This window comes from Diadema antillarum, unplaced genomic scaffold (genome assembly GCF_040938485.1).
Source record: "Diadema antillarum isolate AM-2024a unplaced genomic scaffold, OU_Dant_1.0 scf00000128, whole genome shotgun sequence".
NCBI classification, from domain to species: domain Eukaryota; kingdom Metazoa; phylum Echinodermata; class Echinoidea; order Diadematoida; family Diadematidae; genus Diadema; species Diadema antillarum.
Genome location: NW_027271017.1, coordinates 4,865,154 through 4,883,439, shown reverse-complemented (window position 1 = coordinate 4,883,439; position 18,286 = coordinate 4,865,154). Strand labels below are relative to the sequence as shown.

The 18,286-nt window shown below is 36.8% G+C and overlaps 1 protein-coding gene across 1 annotated transcript in view; it reads right to left on the bottom strand.

Moving 5' to 3' along the window:
- Positions 1-18,286, bottom strand: part of LOC139720500 (scavenger receptor cysteine-rich domain-containing protein DMBT1-like) — a 125,783-nt gene that overhangs the window by 68,139 nt on the left and 39,358 nt on the right. The window contains exons 16-23 of the mRNA XM_071631853.1: positions 16,768-16,830; positions 16,367-16,507; positions 15,397-15,632; positions 14,765-14,885; positions 11,103-11,243; positions 10,147-10,266; positions 3,482-3,799; positions 907-1,218 (exon numbers count right to left, since the gene is read on the bottom strand). Coding sequence (XP_071487954.1) covers positions 907-1,218; positions 3,482-3,799; positions 10,147-10,266; positions 11,103-11,243; positions 14,765-14,885; positions 15,397-15,632; positions 16,367-16,507; positions 16,768-16,830 — 1,452 coding nt within the window. The remainder of the gene's footprint in view (positions 1-906; positions 1,219-3,481; positions 3,800-10,146; positions 10,267-11,102; positions 11,244-14,764; positions 14,886-15,396; positions 15,633-16,366; positions 16,508-16,767; positions 16,831-18,286) is intronic.

Below are 18,286 nucleotides of genomic sequence, written 5' to 3'. Positions count from 1 at the left end.
AACGAATTGAAAGGTGTATATTTTCGTAGAGTAGTGAGATTAGTTATGTCTTTAGAGGTCACTTTTCATTTCTTGAAAATTCTTTGCACACCCTTCACTTTCAACTCTAATAAATTTTGAAAGGATAGTGCGACCGCCTTGAAAGTTAGCAGTAATTATGGACAGAATATGTTAATAATGCACATTTAATTTCATTTTAATCTGATAATCCCTTCGTTGTTGTTGCTATTGTGGTTGACATCCTGATTTTTTTTTGTCCCATTCATCGCGCAGCCAGCATGGCTTGGTAAAGATTAAGTGCTTGAATAGACGCTGTACTTCAGAGCCTCTTTTCTCAGTTCACACTTTTTCAGAAGGTGTGCTTTCTTTCCAGTATATAAATAGGTTAGGAGAGTCCTTTTGAATTGAGTTATACGTCATTTTAAAGCTTGGAATCTTGCTCTTTCAGAATCTGCCCTTAACTAAAAATCCATGTCTTGCGACTTTCTGTTGGTTTTGTGATGCAGGGTCACAGTTATACATATCTTCTTTAGCCTCGGTCGTCCTCAAAGACGGTTTTCAGCTAGAAGCAACACCTCCATACATTCCCCACAAAGGAATTTGTCCAGCATGTATATTCGCGAACTGCATTCGTCTTCTATATTCGGTTTTTATACATGAGTAGCTCTTGATCGTGATATTGAAACACGATTTTTATTTCATCAGATTGATCTCGTCAAGTAATCATTCAGTTTTCTCTAAATCTGTTATACGTTTAGGCTTTAAAACCACGAAACTCTTAATGTTTTCTTATTGTGCTTCTCAGCGCAACTGTCAAGCGTCTTTTTTTTTTTTATTTACAAGATGTTCAGCATATAATCTGTTGGGTGAATTATTAATGCGTTGGGTCTAATAAAAAGAATTTACCTGTATGTGGTATGCACTTTACACCAGCGTCTTCATAGTGATAACAGTTATGCACTCCGTATCCTCTTTGGTAGCAATCTGCCAGATTACCCTCTGTGCCTCTGCAGTGGACGTTTTCGAGAAGAATCGGGCCAGATCCCTGGCCGTACTCGGCGCAGCAAGAATAATCTAAAGCACCCTCAAAGCCCAGCATCCGACACACCACGTTGGCGTCTTGGATATCCCAAGAGTTGTCACAGACAGTCCCCCATTCACCATAGTAGTAGATTTCCACTCTCCCTTGGGTTTCGTCTTCCCCTCCTACAAGTCGGACTTGAATTCCGGCAAATTTGTTTAAATGGTAAACATTCAAAAACCATCACGCCAGTTTAGGACTATGCTAAAGAGGGGCCGATAAATCAGGCAAATTTCCGCGAGAAGTCATCAGTTACGAAAATTATTCACTTCGGATGATAGCGTGCTCGAAAGCAAGTTTGGCTAGAAACACACAAGGAATTTGTGTCTTCACTCCATTAGTCTCATTACTTTTTAAATCTATTGTACATCAGCAGTTCCTGAGCGTGTCATTGAAACATAAACTTAATTTGACCGAGTTGATGCTGTACATCATTCACTTCGCTAAAAGATTACAGCTAGGCCCTATATAGGCCTACACTTTTGTTTTGAAAAAAAAAAAATTGGTGCATCCCCAAGGACTGATTCTGGACAAAACCATCATGGAAAATGACATTACATGATATACTGCTTTTCCAAGAAGGTATTTTTTTTTTAGTTTATGTGTGTGTTTGTGTGTGTCTATGTTGTGTGTGTGCGTGTGTGTACAAATTGTGAACAAAATCATACCATCCTGTTTTTCATACATCGCAATTAAAAAAAAAACGGTTTTCAGAACTTATACTTTTAAGAAATAATGAAAATACTTTTAGAAAATGTAATCCCTCTAAATTTGCTGCATCTGAAATACAATAAATAATTCACTGGGAGAATTGTCCAAAATCACACGTCTAAAAAAAAAAAAAAAAAAAAAAATTAGGCACATTATCATATGTATCAGGTTTCTGCCTACTTATGCCTGACAGATTATTTACTCATATATTTCAGAAAACCTACGCAATCCATGATCACCTCTAAAACAAAAATCCTCTTTGCAAAGTTTACGTACTTACATGCTCTTTGCTCACCTGACCAACATTTTCAAGAAGATATAATTAGATCTTCTCAGACTCACATAAATGTCACTCAATCATTACAGTTTGCCTGACTAGAACCCATTACTCGTTATTTTTACACTTTCCACTGTAAATGCGTTGCCGATTAATTTGATAGAAGCGTACACATGCTTCACTTTCCAGCGTCATGCTTCCAAAGCCTCATTTCCACATGATTACACTCATACTTTGAATTCGTAATGAAATTTGATTCATACGCCTGTAAACTTGAGACACTACATGTCATTTTTTTTTTGTCTTCACCTAGCTCTCATTTTGTTTTGTTTTTGTTCTTGTACTTATAATCTTTCTCCTTTGCTATTTCAGCCTTCATAACACTTTATAGCAATGTCATCAGTTTGTGCCCTTTCTCAATTGCAAGACGTATTCACATTATAATTGTTCCTCGGTTCCCGAAGTTACCAACTATACTTTTGCGCTTCCTTCATATTTTACATCTCTAATGCTGTATTTGCTTGTTTGCACTATATGTATTATTTTTTATCAAAGTGAAGTCAAATATGAGTGTGCCGGAACAGTGCATTGGTTTTGAATGTAAGACTGATGCAATTTTGTCGTAAAATTCAACTTCATTTCTATGTTATTGGTGTGTATGGAGAGTGTTCGTCGTTCTATAGCGTAAAGTTTATAAAAATGTTGTAATATGGATGCCCAATAAAAGTTTGCGTTCACTGTAATTTCTCGGGACATCCCCCCTTTTATGAGATCGTTGTTAAAGGGACCGTACAGAACTGATTTAAGTGAGGATTCAGGTTGATAACATTCGTAAGTGAGATAATGAGAAACCTCTTATGAAATATGAAAGAGCATGTAATTTTAAGGATTCAGTGTTTATTTGATGAAAATTGGTTTTCAAATGGCTGAGATATCCAAAAAAAAAGTGATAACAATAAAAGACTACAGGCCATAACTTTTATTAAGATCTATTTGTTTTATCTTGTTTCTTTTATATCTCACTCATTTCAAAATTGATTTTCATCAAATACATTTTTGATACCCTTTAGAATTGCATGCTCCTTGACATCTCACAGAGTGGTTTCTAAACATCTCGCCAAATGTTAAAAGCTAAATCCTCACCCCAATTAGACCTCTACAGTCCCTTTAACTGTCACGTTGCGTGCAGTGTAGCATTGTGACTCGTGACTGGTCTGACTGGAATGTATTTGAAAAAAAAAAATGATCATGTCAGTATGGAAATAGTTACTTCACAGGTTCAGTTTAATCACCAATCTTTTTTTTTTATTATTATTATTGACCCTTCTCATTCCAACGGTAAATTCGTCCAGCAGTATTTTTTCATGGTATATTACGTATGCATTAGGATTTGTAAAAATTCTACCATTTACCTGTCGGTATGCACTTCACACCAGCGTCTTCATAGTGAACGCAGTCGTGCATTCCGTATCCGTTGTGCTGGCAATCTGCAACGTTTCTCTCCGTGCCATTGCATTGGACATCGTCAAGCAGAATCGGGTCAGATCCCGGTCCGTACTCGGCGCAGCAAGAATAATTTGAAGCACCCTCAAAGCCCAGCATCCGACACACCACGTTGGCGTCTTCGATATCCCACCAGTCGTCACAGACAGTCCCCCATTGACCATTGTAGTAGAATTCCACTCTGCCTTGGGTGTCGTCTCGCCCTCCTACAAGTCGGACTTTGGGCTCTGAAATCAAAGTTGGACCCTAATCATGTCCCTTGACTGAGCGTCATTTGATATGATTTCCCCAACGATAGGTATTTAAAGCACTAGTTTTCAGGTTTGATTGATCTTTATTCGATTCGATGAAAATTTTCGTTGATATTCCTAAAACAAGGACACAGGGAAATCGATAATTGTGTACTACTGATCATGAAAGAGGAAGGTCTCAATACAAGAACTGAGACTTATCTCCGAAATTACAAAGATTAGTATAACCACATAGTCGGCGACACATGGTCGATATTACTATCCGCTCTCGTCCTCTACGAAAAAAAAAAGAACATTTTGTTATTAAAATTAAAAAGGTCAAAAGTGTTATCATGGCTAAGCGAATTCAGTTGTATTGTCTCGATGTTGTTGTTGGCGTCCTTTTCTTTTCTTTTTTTTAGAACTATGCATCATTAAAAGAACGTCTTTCGCTGCGGTTGAAGTATGGACTTAAGGTAAAGTAATAAGTAAAGTGACGTAGGCCTTCAGGTACAGAGAGGGCTTCATATGTTGCATCACCCCTCCCCATCCCCCGAATTACATCACGGACACACACACACACACACACACACACACACACACACACACACACACACACACACAAGCACACACACACACACACAGAGGAAAAAACACAGACACTTTTTTGTACCAATTTCGTACAAGAAGAAATTGCTGTTAGGAATAAATCGGCGTTGAAGGCATATCATATTATGCGTTTGGAAAGTTAGGGAAACATTATCTTAATGGTTGATAAAGAGAGATTCATTACTATAATAGAGCTGGGGATTTAAAGTGGACTCTCTGCTTCTCTTGGAAAGTACTAAAAGAAATGAGAAAATCCAGCTGTTACTGTGGGCTGATTCAAAGAACAATATTGTGCGAGAAACAGTATTTCATTGTTTACCGTTTACAAAGGGGTTTGTATTTTCGCCGTATATTCATCTTTTTAAATCGGCCTTTTATAGTTCTGTCACGGAAACATGAACATTCAGGCAAACAGCCTACTGGCTTTTAGTAACCTGCACTAGGGAAGTATTTAGGCCTAAGTTTCTGCTTCAGCCGACCCAATTTTCTAACTCCAACTGCCAATTCGTTCAGCAAATATCTCTTAAGTGAATATTTTGATCTCTTTAACATTATGTAGTGATATTAAAAGTCACAGAAAATGTGTAACTATGAACTGCTTGACAACATGACATATCGGCGATGAATATGTTTTTTCTTCAAATTTTTCTTTCATCATTTTTAGGCTTTCTGTTATGTAAGATTGGTGCTCTTGAAATACTTCAATCGCGCACGAAGATGTTAATGAAAACGAATATTTTGTTACTAATAATTCCAATAAAGACAAGTGAACTAGTAAATACGCTGTCCATGTTACCATTTAGGAAATAATCCGGACGATAATACAAATTCATCTGCAATCAATGGATTTTGATGTAACTGCCGCTCAATAGTTCCCAATTTTGTAGCTCCTTATTCATCAATAGAAATGTTACTTATCACTCCATTCTTATCGATTTCATCTATCGGAAGGGCGAGTTTTATAAACCAGTTAGGGTCAACATAAATCTTGGTGTCAATCTATAGAACAATTTACTTTTCATTGTATATTTTCTTGAATCATCATGTTTCATTTCACTGTATGTACATTAACAACTTACTTCATTTTTATCTACCAGTCATTTCTGAGTACGGATCACAATCATCTATGACCTGAAATATTTCATACATTCTTCTGGCAGTGAGGTCAAACTTAATGGCTAAATAAAGTTATACTGTTAAACTTATGAATACGTAGGTTTTCCTATTTTCCTGCTTTATGGAGGTAATCATATCTATACCTTGTTGGCAGGATCCCTGAGAAAGAACAATGTCATCGAATGCGATGTCACCTCTGTAGTCACTCCCACGTACACCTTCCATGGTAATGTAGAATGGCTGGGTGTAATTGTCGATGGAGATCTGATTAAAAAAAAAAAAATATATATATATATATATATATATATATATATATATATACAGTTAAACTCGCATAAAGTCGATCTTCTCGGGAATGAGCAAAACACATCGACTTAGGCGATTTTCGACTTGTGCGTAAGTCGAAAAAAAAAATCGACTTACAGTTACACCACACGTACATATGTATAATGTACATGTATGTTGTCTACTCTGGAGCCGAGAGCTGGAGCGGTGTGCCCGATATTTGCCCTTCAGCAAGACACTTTATCCACATTGATGCAGTCCAGGGCTCCACACTAACTTTTATTTTGGTGGCCCGAAAAAAAAAACAACCAAGCAAAACTAAATCGGTCCTATTAAACATAGAAAAATAAATATTAAGTATTACTGAAGTGATACAGGACGGTACCCACGTCTGAAATAAATAAAAAGAAAATGTAATCATCTTATACCGTTATTCTGAGTTCTAAGATTGAGCAAATAGGCTTATAGATTATTATAAAAGTTGATGCCTATTTAGGTGGTCAAAATTTACGTTTGAAATGAGAAAGTGGGAGCATTTGCAGACATTTGTAAACATCCGACATTTGTTTTAGCATCGTAAAGAGCCGAAAGTTAAAGTTATTTATTTCTGATTGTAAAAGCAATCATCCACCATTTGCAAGTATTTTAACACCTTCCGGAGCCGAATGTTACCGTTAATCACTTTCAACTGTAAAAACAAGCAACCGACATTCATTCTAGGATCTTACGGAGCTGAATATCATCCTTATTCATTTCCGAACGTGAAAGCAAACATCCGCTTTTTATTTTATCATCTAACTGAGCCGATTGACACCGTTAATCATTTCCATCTGTTACTTATTTTAGCATCGTACGGAGCAGAATATTACCGTTATTCGATCTCCAAATTCAAAAGCAAACTCCCGTTTATTTTATGATCGTTAAGGAGCCGAATGTTACTGCTGTCCACTTCCGAAAGTGAAATGAATCATCTGACAATTATTTCAGCATCGTAAGGAGCCGAATGTTATACTGTTTTTCATATTCGAACGTCAAGGCAGACATCCGACATTGACTTTACCATCAAACGCAGCTGAATTTTATTGTTATTCATTTCGAAAAGTTAAATAGCAAATGTCTGATATTTATTTTAGCATCTTGATTATGGAGCAGAATGTTACTGCTATTCACTTCCGAACGTAAAAGCAATCATCTGACATTTATTTTGGCATCTTCCGGAGCCGAATGTTACATGCTATTTACTTTCGAACGTATAAAAAGCGAACATTCGACATTTGTTTCATCATCGTACGGAGTTGAATACTATTGTTATTCATTTCAGAACGTCAAAGGGATCATTCGACATATATTTTAGCAACTTCCGGAGCTGAATGTTATTGCTATTTGCTTTTGAACGTAAAAGCGAACATCCGGAATTTATTTCATCATCGTACTGAGTTGAATACTATTGTTATTCATTTCCGAATGCCAAAGCAAACATTCAACATTTATTTTAGCATCTTCCGGAGCTGAATGTTATTGCTATTTACTTTCGAACATAAAAGCAAACATCAGACATTTATTTTATCATCGGACGGAGTTGAATAATATTGTTATTCATTTCCGAACGTCAAAGCAAATATCAAACATTAACTTTACCATCAAACGCAGCTAAATGTTACTGTTATTCATTTCGAAATTTAAAAGCAAACATCCGACAGTTATTTAGCATCGTATGGAGAAGAACATTACTGCCACATGTATTCACTTCCGAACGTAAAAACAATCATCTGACATTTATTTTAGCATCTTCTGGAGCCGAATGTTATTGCTATTTACTTTCGAAAGTAAAAGCAAACATCCGACATTTATCTCATCGTCGTACGAAGTTGATTATTATTGTTATTCATTTCCGAACGTCAAAGGGATAATTCGACATTTACTTTAGCATCTTCCGGAGATGAATGTTATTATTTACTTTCGAACGTAAAAGTAAACATCAGGCATTTATTTTATCATCGTATATGGAGTTGAATATCATTATTATTCATATCCGAACGTCAGAGCAAACATTCGACATTTATTTCAGCATCTTCCGGAGTCGTATTTTATCATGATTCATTTCCGAACGCAAAATCAAATATCTGACATTAATTTCAGCACCGTACGGAACTGAATCTTACCATTATTCATTTCCAAAAGTATTTAAGCAAACATCCGACATTTATTTTAGTATCATACGGAGTCGAATATTACCGTTATTCATTTCCAAAATGAAGAGCAAACATCTGACGAGCATCTTATGGAGCCGATTGTTACCGCTGTTCATTCCCAAAACTGAAGGCAAACATCCGGCTTTTTTGGTGGCCCGGCGTGCGTTTTTTGGTGACCCCGGTCGCAAATAAACCATTCGCGAAATCGTAATTCGATTCGCGAAAAGACTCCGCTAAATAAGGCATAGATCGCTACACTCGGCAGGGGCTACGTCGTCCTTTCACCAGGTCTCGTTACAAAACCAAAATCTCGCGTGAGTTCTTGCGTTACCTATCGTTAATGTTAACGAAACATCGTTAATTTGCGCTAGGGATCGTTACTCATCGTGACTACAAACGTCAATTTTCCCGATCGTTAGTTTGCGTTACTAACGATTCAGGTGAAACCGCTTGCGTTAAATGAAACGTTAATGTTTATTAACGCAAAGTTTCTTTTGGTATATACTGTATGTAAACAAAAACTGGCGTCTCATGATTTTGACAGTGATTTATTACACAATAAAATCTTATTCGACTTAGGCACAGTGAATTCAATGGTTTTTCCGTGAAAGTGTTCTTGGAATTTCATCGACTTAGGCGAGTATTCGACTTTAAAAATTCGACTTGTGAGTGAATTAATACACGTAAGTCAATGGGGAAAAATTGGGACTTTTTAAAATCATCGACTTGCGCGATTATTCGACATATGCAATGTCGACTTAGGCGAGTTTAACTGTATATATATAATTATTTTATAACGTCGGACGCTCCTTCTAAACGATGTAGTGTAGCCAGAGATATCAGAAGAGAAATTGTTCAGTTAAAAGCTGTGGTTAGCAGAATAATGATGACTAATGTGATTTGCGACAGAAATTTGAAGTCTATCTTATCAGATGTTTTGTTATGGACGTTCAATCTCATAACAATGTATCTATTAAGTCATAACTTCGTCATACATCACACACAGATCTAAAGTGAGGACATCACGCAGTCCTAAGTTGTTCTTTCCGCAAATAATTTAGAACCTTCAATTACCCTAAACGAGATTATTTTGCCCGTTGACAAAGAACGGACTGGTTGCTAATCCACCTGTCCAAAAGCAGTAAAGGAGAACATGCATTTCTTTTTCACGGCTAACCGCATGTGCAATCGAATAATGCTAAATATCTGGATCTGTGGTATGAATAGCGCGTACGCTTTACTCCCAAAATCTCCCTTTTATTTGCACAGTAGGGACACCTAGGGGTCACCCAATTGGGGTCATAACAATTTGCGGGAAATTGAGCACAGAACTTGGTTAAAAGAGTAGAAGGCCTATATAAGTACCACAAAAATGCGCAATTTTCGAGACACTGAGAAATAGAAAATAAATATAGCGTCAGTTTAATCTTTGTAGTTATTTCTTTTAAACTCTTTATGATACAGTTGTACTTACAAGTATTACTTTTAACGCACGAATGAAGACACTCTGGTATTTATTCAAGATGCTGGCACAGCTTGTTAAACATAAGAAACAGGTTAACTGTAAGTCTATTACACTCCATACGTAAATACAATTATTTCTCAATTATGAATTATACCGTCTCCCCCGAGTTTCCATTATCTCCATAGCCTTAACAAAAAAAATATGAAGATCCTGTTGTTGATAGGGCAAAGAGGAAAAGGCTGACCCAACGTATTTGTACATTTTATCAAACATTCAAAAAAGAAGTTTAAATTGTTTAAGCGTATGTTAACAACTGCTGTTAGGAAAATGACTAAAGACTGCTACTGGTGATATGAATTGATTCTTTATTGTTTTTTTTTTTTCTCTCTCTCTCTCTCACTATCTCTCTCTCTCTCTCTCTCTCTCGCTCTACTTCAATATTATTTTCGGAATCGAATAGGTTTTACATTGAAACTTGATACTACATCTGCTTTCATCCATTCCTCCATGAACATACTGTATGATAAATTATAAAGTCTGAGAAACATCTCTGTCATAACTTACATGTGCTTCATACCACGCATTGCCGCTAGCTCCAGTAAGTGAGAACAAAACGTCATTTGAACTTGGTATTGTTGATGCTGACTTGTATACATTCAGAGAATTAATCGTGCTACCGTGCATATGATACCAAAATGTCAGGCACTGTGGCCCGTAACGATCCTGGGCGGGGCTAATTAGGCGTGCCTCCTGTCCGTGATGTGTCCAAGATGTCTCGATGTACATGTAATATCCGTCTACAAGGAAAGGTAAAAACAACAAAAAAATAAGTACACGTGAAAGCAAAGTGAAAAAAAAGGATGCATGGCCGGCGGAACCGTAGGGGCCGTGGGGGCTCGGGCCCCCACACTTTTTGTGCACCATACAAAGGAATACAATGTCATCACTTTTGGCCCCCATACTTTTTTTAACCCGAAGTACGTAAGTGGCACTAAATAGAAATAGAAGTTTTTTGTTTTTTTCCGGTGAAGACATTTTTTTTTTTTTTTTTTTTGCTTGTCAGCTCATGAAACCCGGAAGTGGACCCCCACACTTTTGAAAACGCTCCGCCGACCCTGGGATGTACCGTTTAATACGTTTCGTTCCGAAGCTCCGCTGTTCGGAAGGTTACAGCTCGTTATTCCGAAGGTTCGTTATTCCGAAGGCTCTTCAGTCCGAAGATTCGTTATTTTGAATTTCATTTTCGGATTAACAAATCTTCGGAACCTTCGGAATAACGCCACAAATGTTGGGATTACCGAACCTTTTTTTTTTTTTTTTTTTTTTCATTTTCGGATTAACGAACCTCTAGGTATATGAATTTGTGTGTTTCGGATCAAAGAACCTTCGGAATAACGAACCTTCGGAATAACGAACAGCACCCGTTCGGAAGGTTCGTCATTCTGAAGGGATAATCCAAACTGGAATAAGTTAATTACTTTCAAGTTCATTCATTCATTCGAGAATAAAGAAGGTCCCGCGACCGTTATTCCGATGCTACGTTCGTCAATTACGACGGTTTGCTATTCAATACGCACCTTCTGTTCCTTTTCGGATATATTACGTAAAGGCAATAACACTGAAAAGAGCTTACAGCCGGTTGTATGATCCCCGCTTGGTCCGGTGAACCATGACCATGTACCTCCAATGTTACGGGTCCAGTCAAAGTCATCATAATATGATTGTTGCCAGCCACAGGTACCGTATTCAAAGTCACAGTCAATGTTGCTTGATCCTGTAAGAAACGAGTGTAGTGCATAAAGTTGATCTTTTTGATATGCAATTGATTCACAATCGTTGATTCATAATCGTTCACAGAAAAACTATTACGAATATTTCGGACAACATAGCATATCAGTAATACCAGTGACACTCTTTTTCTACCTTCCTGTCATCATCTTGGTTAAAAGACAGTAAGTTGTTGGGCACTTGTAGAGTGATATAAACTAAAGATGTTATCCCTTTTCATTTCACTGATCACATAACAATCTTACCGTTGTGCGGTGGTGTTGTTGCGTCATTGTTTGCGTCAGCTGTGGTAAACAGATCAGTCACTTCTACACAAGAAGAGAAAATGACAGGCACCACTAACAAACCATACGTTTGTAAATAGATAATTGCAATTTAATCTAGTTAGTAGGAAAAACACACGCGCACTATTATAGCCTATTATCTATTTGAGTGAAAATGTTCATTTTTACTCAAATTTTGTTCTAATCCCACTCTAAATTCATTATTTTTGTATTCACTCCCTCAAGAATGAATATTTTCACTCATATTTTTAGAGTACAGAGACAACAGAACAAATAGGATACAAAAATTTACGTTAATTTCATTCTCGTTTTTTGCACTCTTAAACAGTAAGTGCATAGTATAGCAAAGAGTGGACAGTTTATTATTTTTTTTTGTAATAGATTCTTAATATCCAAAAAGTATAATGATGTAATTATATAAATCAGCGCGATAAAATAACATTATGTAGTAACATATACGAAAACACTGTTTGTTATGAAATACTCACGTGATTACACAGCTTCATCGAAGTTCATATAGAATATTAAGTAATAGATTGTGACTTGACTTGGTAAGTTTGAAAGATACTGCATTGATTATGAACAATATATCAAAAATGTATACATGAATAAGATTATCTAATTTGTTGCACTGTACCTACCCTCATACACTGTAGAAACTTCATCCCCACACACGTCATAATAGTCAGGACAGCAGTCCCTTGAGTTTGTACAATCTTCATCACAGTGGCAGGGGCCTGGGTACTGGATGCAACTCCATAAGCTGGAATTCACACAGCAACTTTCTTGGCATGAACCTGCCACGGTAATATTTGTGGCTATAAGGTAGAAAAGAAGCATTCGTGTAACAACACTGTTGTAAAATAAGAAAAAAAAAACAGGTACGAGTTCAAGCGTTTGTCTTTAAAAGTCATTGCTGGTTCGGAGCGAAAAAGTCCAGAAGTATCTATTTTAATAAAGATGATAATGCTAAAAACTTATTCTAATGGACATCGGTTTAATTAAAAAGAAATAATAACAAGCCAATCACTAATAAAAAAAAACATGATTACTCTTTATTCTCTATTTTCACAAATACCTGCCGTCTCTCCTCAATTTTTGCATGCATCTATATATATAGACCAGAATTGTTTTGAAATGACTTCTTTTTTTAGAACGATTTTTGTTATATGAATTAGGTTCAACACTCAAAAGTCATGACTGAGCATCTAGTTTGTCAGTTTTGACAAAAGTCCAGGTCTAGTGCTACAACTGTTTTAGCCTTAATTCTACAGTATGTAAGCATTCTTGTGTATCGTTTATGTCATAAAGTACAGCTTCTTGTTTGATTTGAAATTCATTTCTCCTATTTTTTCATGAGTTGGGGATAGTTACTTTTTTTTCATGTCACCACTCATTAGTGACCTCACTGTCACGTCATTTTCTAAAATCACGTAGGCGTCTCTTTCTCCATTTTTGCAGTAAAACTAAGTGGAACCGTTACCATGTAACAATCTTCGTGTACAATATAGGTTTTCCCGGTCAATTTCATACTTTTGTCATTCAAGTTCCTATTCCGAGCATTCGATTTCACGCATTCCACGCTCGCAGCACTGAATCAGCAATCAATTCACTATTCGAGAATTCAAATTCACTGTCGGAGCATTTGAATTCACTATCGGAGCATTCAAATTCACTATCGGAACATTCAATTTCACTATCGGAGCATTCAAATTTAAGAGAGGAGCACGCATTTCATCAATGAGCAGTCAAATTCATGTCAAGCTGGCAACGGAATCTCGTCGGTCATTCAAATTCGTGAATAGGCAACCATGTTCCAAATAACTGCATTCAATTTAAAAGAAGTCCTGAATTTAGTTAGTTTGGGGTCGTGTATGCATGTGTTTCTCATTTGGCTTTGAATATATTGGGATTTATGATGATTATTTATTTTGCAGTAGAGGTCCACCTGTTCATTGACAATTTTGAACTCGCGCTTATAGTAGCAAATAGGAATATACAGGCACGTGTCCCTCGGATTGGACATAAAATGGAGGTCCCACGTGCAAGAGAGCCACAACTCATGCACGTAAAAGATCCCACTTCATTTATTCATCGCAAAGAGCAGAACATCAAACTGGACCCCATATTATGGAAGACCAGCTTTTGTAGCTGAATACTGAGTATGGGTTATCCAGCCATCTTCTTTGATGGAAAATGAAACAAACAAACAAAAATTAGGCACTGTATAGGTCTATGGAGACGAGCATAATACGGAGGGTTGGTTGACACTTTCGAGGAAAAACAAAAAACAATTTCGACTATATTGAAACTGATACTTTAAAATTTTATACGTGTTGTTTGTTGTGTATTGCTGTCTTATTGATTTATTTTTGCGGGACTATGAGATCATTGTGTGTCAGTTTGTCTTTAAATGTATTGTTGAATTGTCATTATCATGATTATGTGGTTGGTGATGGGGCGTTGTCATCATGCAGTATCACCAAGAAATATGATTACTAATCGTTGTGTTGTTTGGATGCACTACTGATTGGACATTGCAATTTGAAATTTATTGAGATGAAAAACAAAGAATACATGAACAGAGAACAATGTAGAACCTGTAAACAACCATAACTACACTATATGCAAGCCTTTATTGGTTGTGTTGGCCCTTTTCCTTTTCTTAAAAGTCTACTCCATTTTCCTTGTTAAATTGATTGCACGAAGTAGGAACTTGATCGCCTAAAAATGAATTTGAACGCTCCAAACAAGCTTATTTTGACTATCACGTGACTATCGCATGAATTTGAATGCACGAGTAGGAAAGTCGGTGCTCGCATTTTGAAATTGAATGCCCAATCGTGAATTTGATTTCACAAAAACGAAATAGAGCGCCCATAAATGAAATTGATCGCTCGGATTCTGAATTTGAATGCCCGAATATTTTCTCGTGCGTGCGCTGCGTGAATTTGAATGCACATTAATGAATTTGAGTGACAAAAGTATGAAATTGACCGGGAAAACCTATATTATTACCTAACAAAATTATTGTGACTGGTACGTATTGTGCACCATGATTGTATGAATAAATTGAGGTACAAATGCTTTCCATTTTCCATTTTCTTTTTTGCATTTTCACACTATTTCAAACGGTTTTTTTTTTTTAATTCAGAAAACATATTACATATATATTGTATAAATATACATGCATTTTTTATCATTTCCATATCTTATTATATACCTTGTTGACAGGATCCCTCAGAAAGCACAATGTCATCTATGGCGATATCACCTGCGTAGCTTCTTCCACGCACACCCTCCATGGTAAAGTAGAATGGCTGGGTGTAATTGTCGATATTGATCTGGTAGTAAAAGAAAATACATGGCAATGCTATGTTGTCATCGTTGCGTCATGATATTGTACACAGATTTGTACTTTGATTAGCGCGCACGTGAAGCATCGTTCACGCTAAATCCATTCCATTTTATGAGGACACTTATTTCTGTATCCTAAATTGAATGTGGTGTAAGCTGCAGATAGTCGACAGTTCACAGCAGAGGGGAAATTTCCGGACAGGTTCTTAGCACACACCCCGTCAAACAAGTGATATAATAAATTATATCATATTAATCGGAGAAATTCAACTATTCAAATGTATATTAACAACGGTTGTTAGTGAATGATGGAGACCGTTTTGTTCTGTGACATAATTGCATATTGATTGTTCCCCCCCCCCTCTCTCTCTCTGCCATGAATATTGTAATCATAAAACAGTATTGATATTGAAATTTAATATGCCTACTACGTTGCTTTCATTACACACGTATTTATGAAGATATGAAGTCGTGAAAAATGTCCCCGTCATAACTTACCTGTGCCTCGTACCACGTGTTTCCTCTAGCACCGTTGAGCGAGAAAAGTAAGTCATTGGAACTTGGTGTAATTGATGCTGACTTGTATACATTCAGTGAATTAATCGTGCTACCGTACATATGATACCAAAATTTGAGACATTGGGGTCCATTGCGGTACTGGGCAGGGCTGGTGAGGCGTGCGTCTTGTCCGGGAGAACGTGGAGAAGATGTCTCGATGTACATGTAATATCCGTCTACAAGGAAACGTCAACGTAGCAAAAAAAAAAAAAACGAAAGATAGTCAACAAAGTGAAAACTTACTTTAGAGTTATAATCCTTTCATCCAAAGGTGTCATGCATCAATATGAAATAATGTTCGTAATTCTCAAAGGTTCATCAAACAAAAAAAGATTATGAAAAAAAAAGTTCGTACTACTAATTGTTTATTACTCGTAAAGACATAATTAACCATTTGCAGATGAAACAAAAACCTAGGCATTAGTGTTTCAAAATAGTTCTAAAATATAAGTTAGAGATAGAAATATTCAATGTATCTAAACATTATAATCGATGTCAAGTAGGGCCTATTGTTGAATATACAAAATGTGAACAATGGTAAGAATAAAAATATTTCCAGACTAAACCGTTTGCAGTTATGGTTTGAATTTATTAAGAAAAAAAAAACATTTCTCCTTACAATGTAGGCTTTATTGGAAAAAAATACATGTATACATAAATATATATATATATATATATATATATGCTAGGATGTTTTGTGATTCAACTGACCTACACATCAAAAGTGATATCTTGAATATTTCTCAATCACTGCTCCCAAAGGTAAACAGGACCTTTAAACGAAATTACGTTCGAATGACTCTGAAAGAGCATCTCCTCATTACCCATTTGCGGTACCAAGCAGTGAAAAAAAAGCAAAGAAAATCCTTCACCTAGACACGAAAAAGCATAAAATACTGTAAATGCTTACAGCCGGTTGTATGGTCCCCGCTTGGTCCTGTGTTGGTCGACCAGGTACCACCACTATTACGAGACCAGTCAAAGTCATCATAATATGACTGCTGCCAGCCACAGGTACCGTATTCAAAGTCACAGTCAATGTTGTTCGACCCTGGGAAATAGCAACGCAGTACAACAACGGTCTTTGCTTTTTCTTCTCTTAATATAATATTTAGTGACATTGATACCTCAATCACCATCAGAAAAGGCAGGACTATGAATTTATTGGACTACATAGCATATCAGCAGCAAGGATAGTGTTACACTAGGCTTGAATAATTAACGAACGTAAAAGTGGCGGTTATAATACCGCATACTAACATTTGAATATAACAGTATTGTTACGTTTAGCTGATCCCGACATAATCTTACCATTGAATGGTGATGTTGTTGGCTCATCGTTTTCGTCCATTGTGGTAATCAAATCAGTTGCTTCTGTGTGAGGAAAGACAAGGACAGATAAGATGTCTCAAACAAATTCCTCTGTCAGACATTGGCTGCGTTCATGCGAAACTAGAATTGCGTTTCTAAACACGTTTAGTCGCTAAACGTGTTTAGTTGCGTTGCGTTCATGCGATTTTTCCATTTAAACGCGTTTCAAAACGCCGATCTGAAACGCGGAAAAGGGGGCGTTTTGAATCATGATTCTGCCAGAATAACAGTCGCAGAAACCGCATGAACGCAACCGTGATTTCAATCATGATTCTATGACGTCATTGTGCGCTGTGCACATGCGTGTCTCATAGGGTATCCCATGCACAGCTTCTAGTTCAGTTCGCGCGCTTGTGTACGTCTTATGAATCGTGTTTTGGTACCATACTTGCACTTGTTTGTTTACATCAACGCCATACACCGATTCTATGCTAGTATCTAACGTTAACTGTTAAATATAATAATACATGTAATTACTCTCCGATTGAGTTGATAAAAGTAATAGCTGCAGCGCTGTGTCCACCAAGGGAAACAATTGGAGAGACGAAGAATTAGGATTATTCCTCGATCTGTTCCTCGATCTGTGGGCAGAGCCTGAATGCCACAGCTTATCGGAAAGTATTCACCGATATAAAAACGTAAAGGCCTGTACAGCTGGAATAAGGAGGTCTGGCTCGAGTTGCAGAGACAAGGTCAAACTGCGCAGTGCGCTGCGCAATGGCAAATGATGAGCTGAGCCAGAATCAGCGTTGCGAAAGCCCGCATGAACGCTCTTCCGCTGAGACCGTGATTTGAAACGCCGTTTTGAATCATGATTCATGTTTGTGATTCTGGCTACGAAATTCGCATCAACGCGGCCATTACTGAATCTAATCTCCATGGCAGGTCTAGGAAAAAAGAAATTACTTGGTCTTTAAAGATTGTCTTCACACGGTAAATAATCTTAATCCTTACAACAAAAATAATCAGAACGGTTGCACATTTATTACAATTCTTGTCATATCAACAATTTTATGAATACTCGTGCCATCAGCAAGTTTGATTTCACAAAGCAGTTTTGCCGGCATGAAAAGATCGCAGCAATAAATCTTCACGGTAGCCCTTACCATTCCATTCTCCTTTGTCTTTCCCCCGATAAAGAATCGATTTTGACCTAAACTCAAACACAGTAAGACCCTAAATATTTCCTTGATCGAGTTCTCTTTTCTTTCCATCCTCTATCGCTTTCATCGATGGGCATTTTTTAACCATGTTCCATTTATGTAAGAATTATATATTGGTACTTTGTTCTCTTCGACGAACAGTTTTCATTGACATTATCAAAAGGAAACCTGGAAATCCATACCTGATTACTGATTATCATTAATTAGAATCAAACGCTATTTTCTAACAATTTTCTTTAATGGTCCATCTACTAATTGCCATTTGCCAATGGATTTTACATAGGCCTACGGAAAAT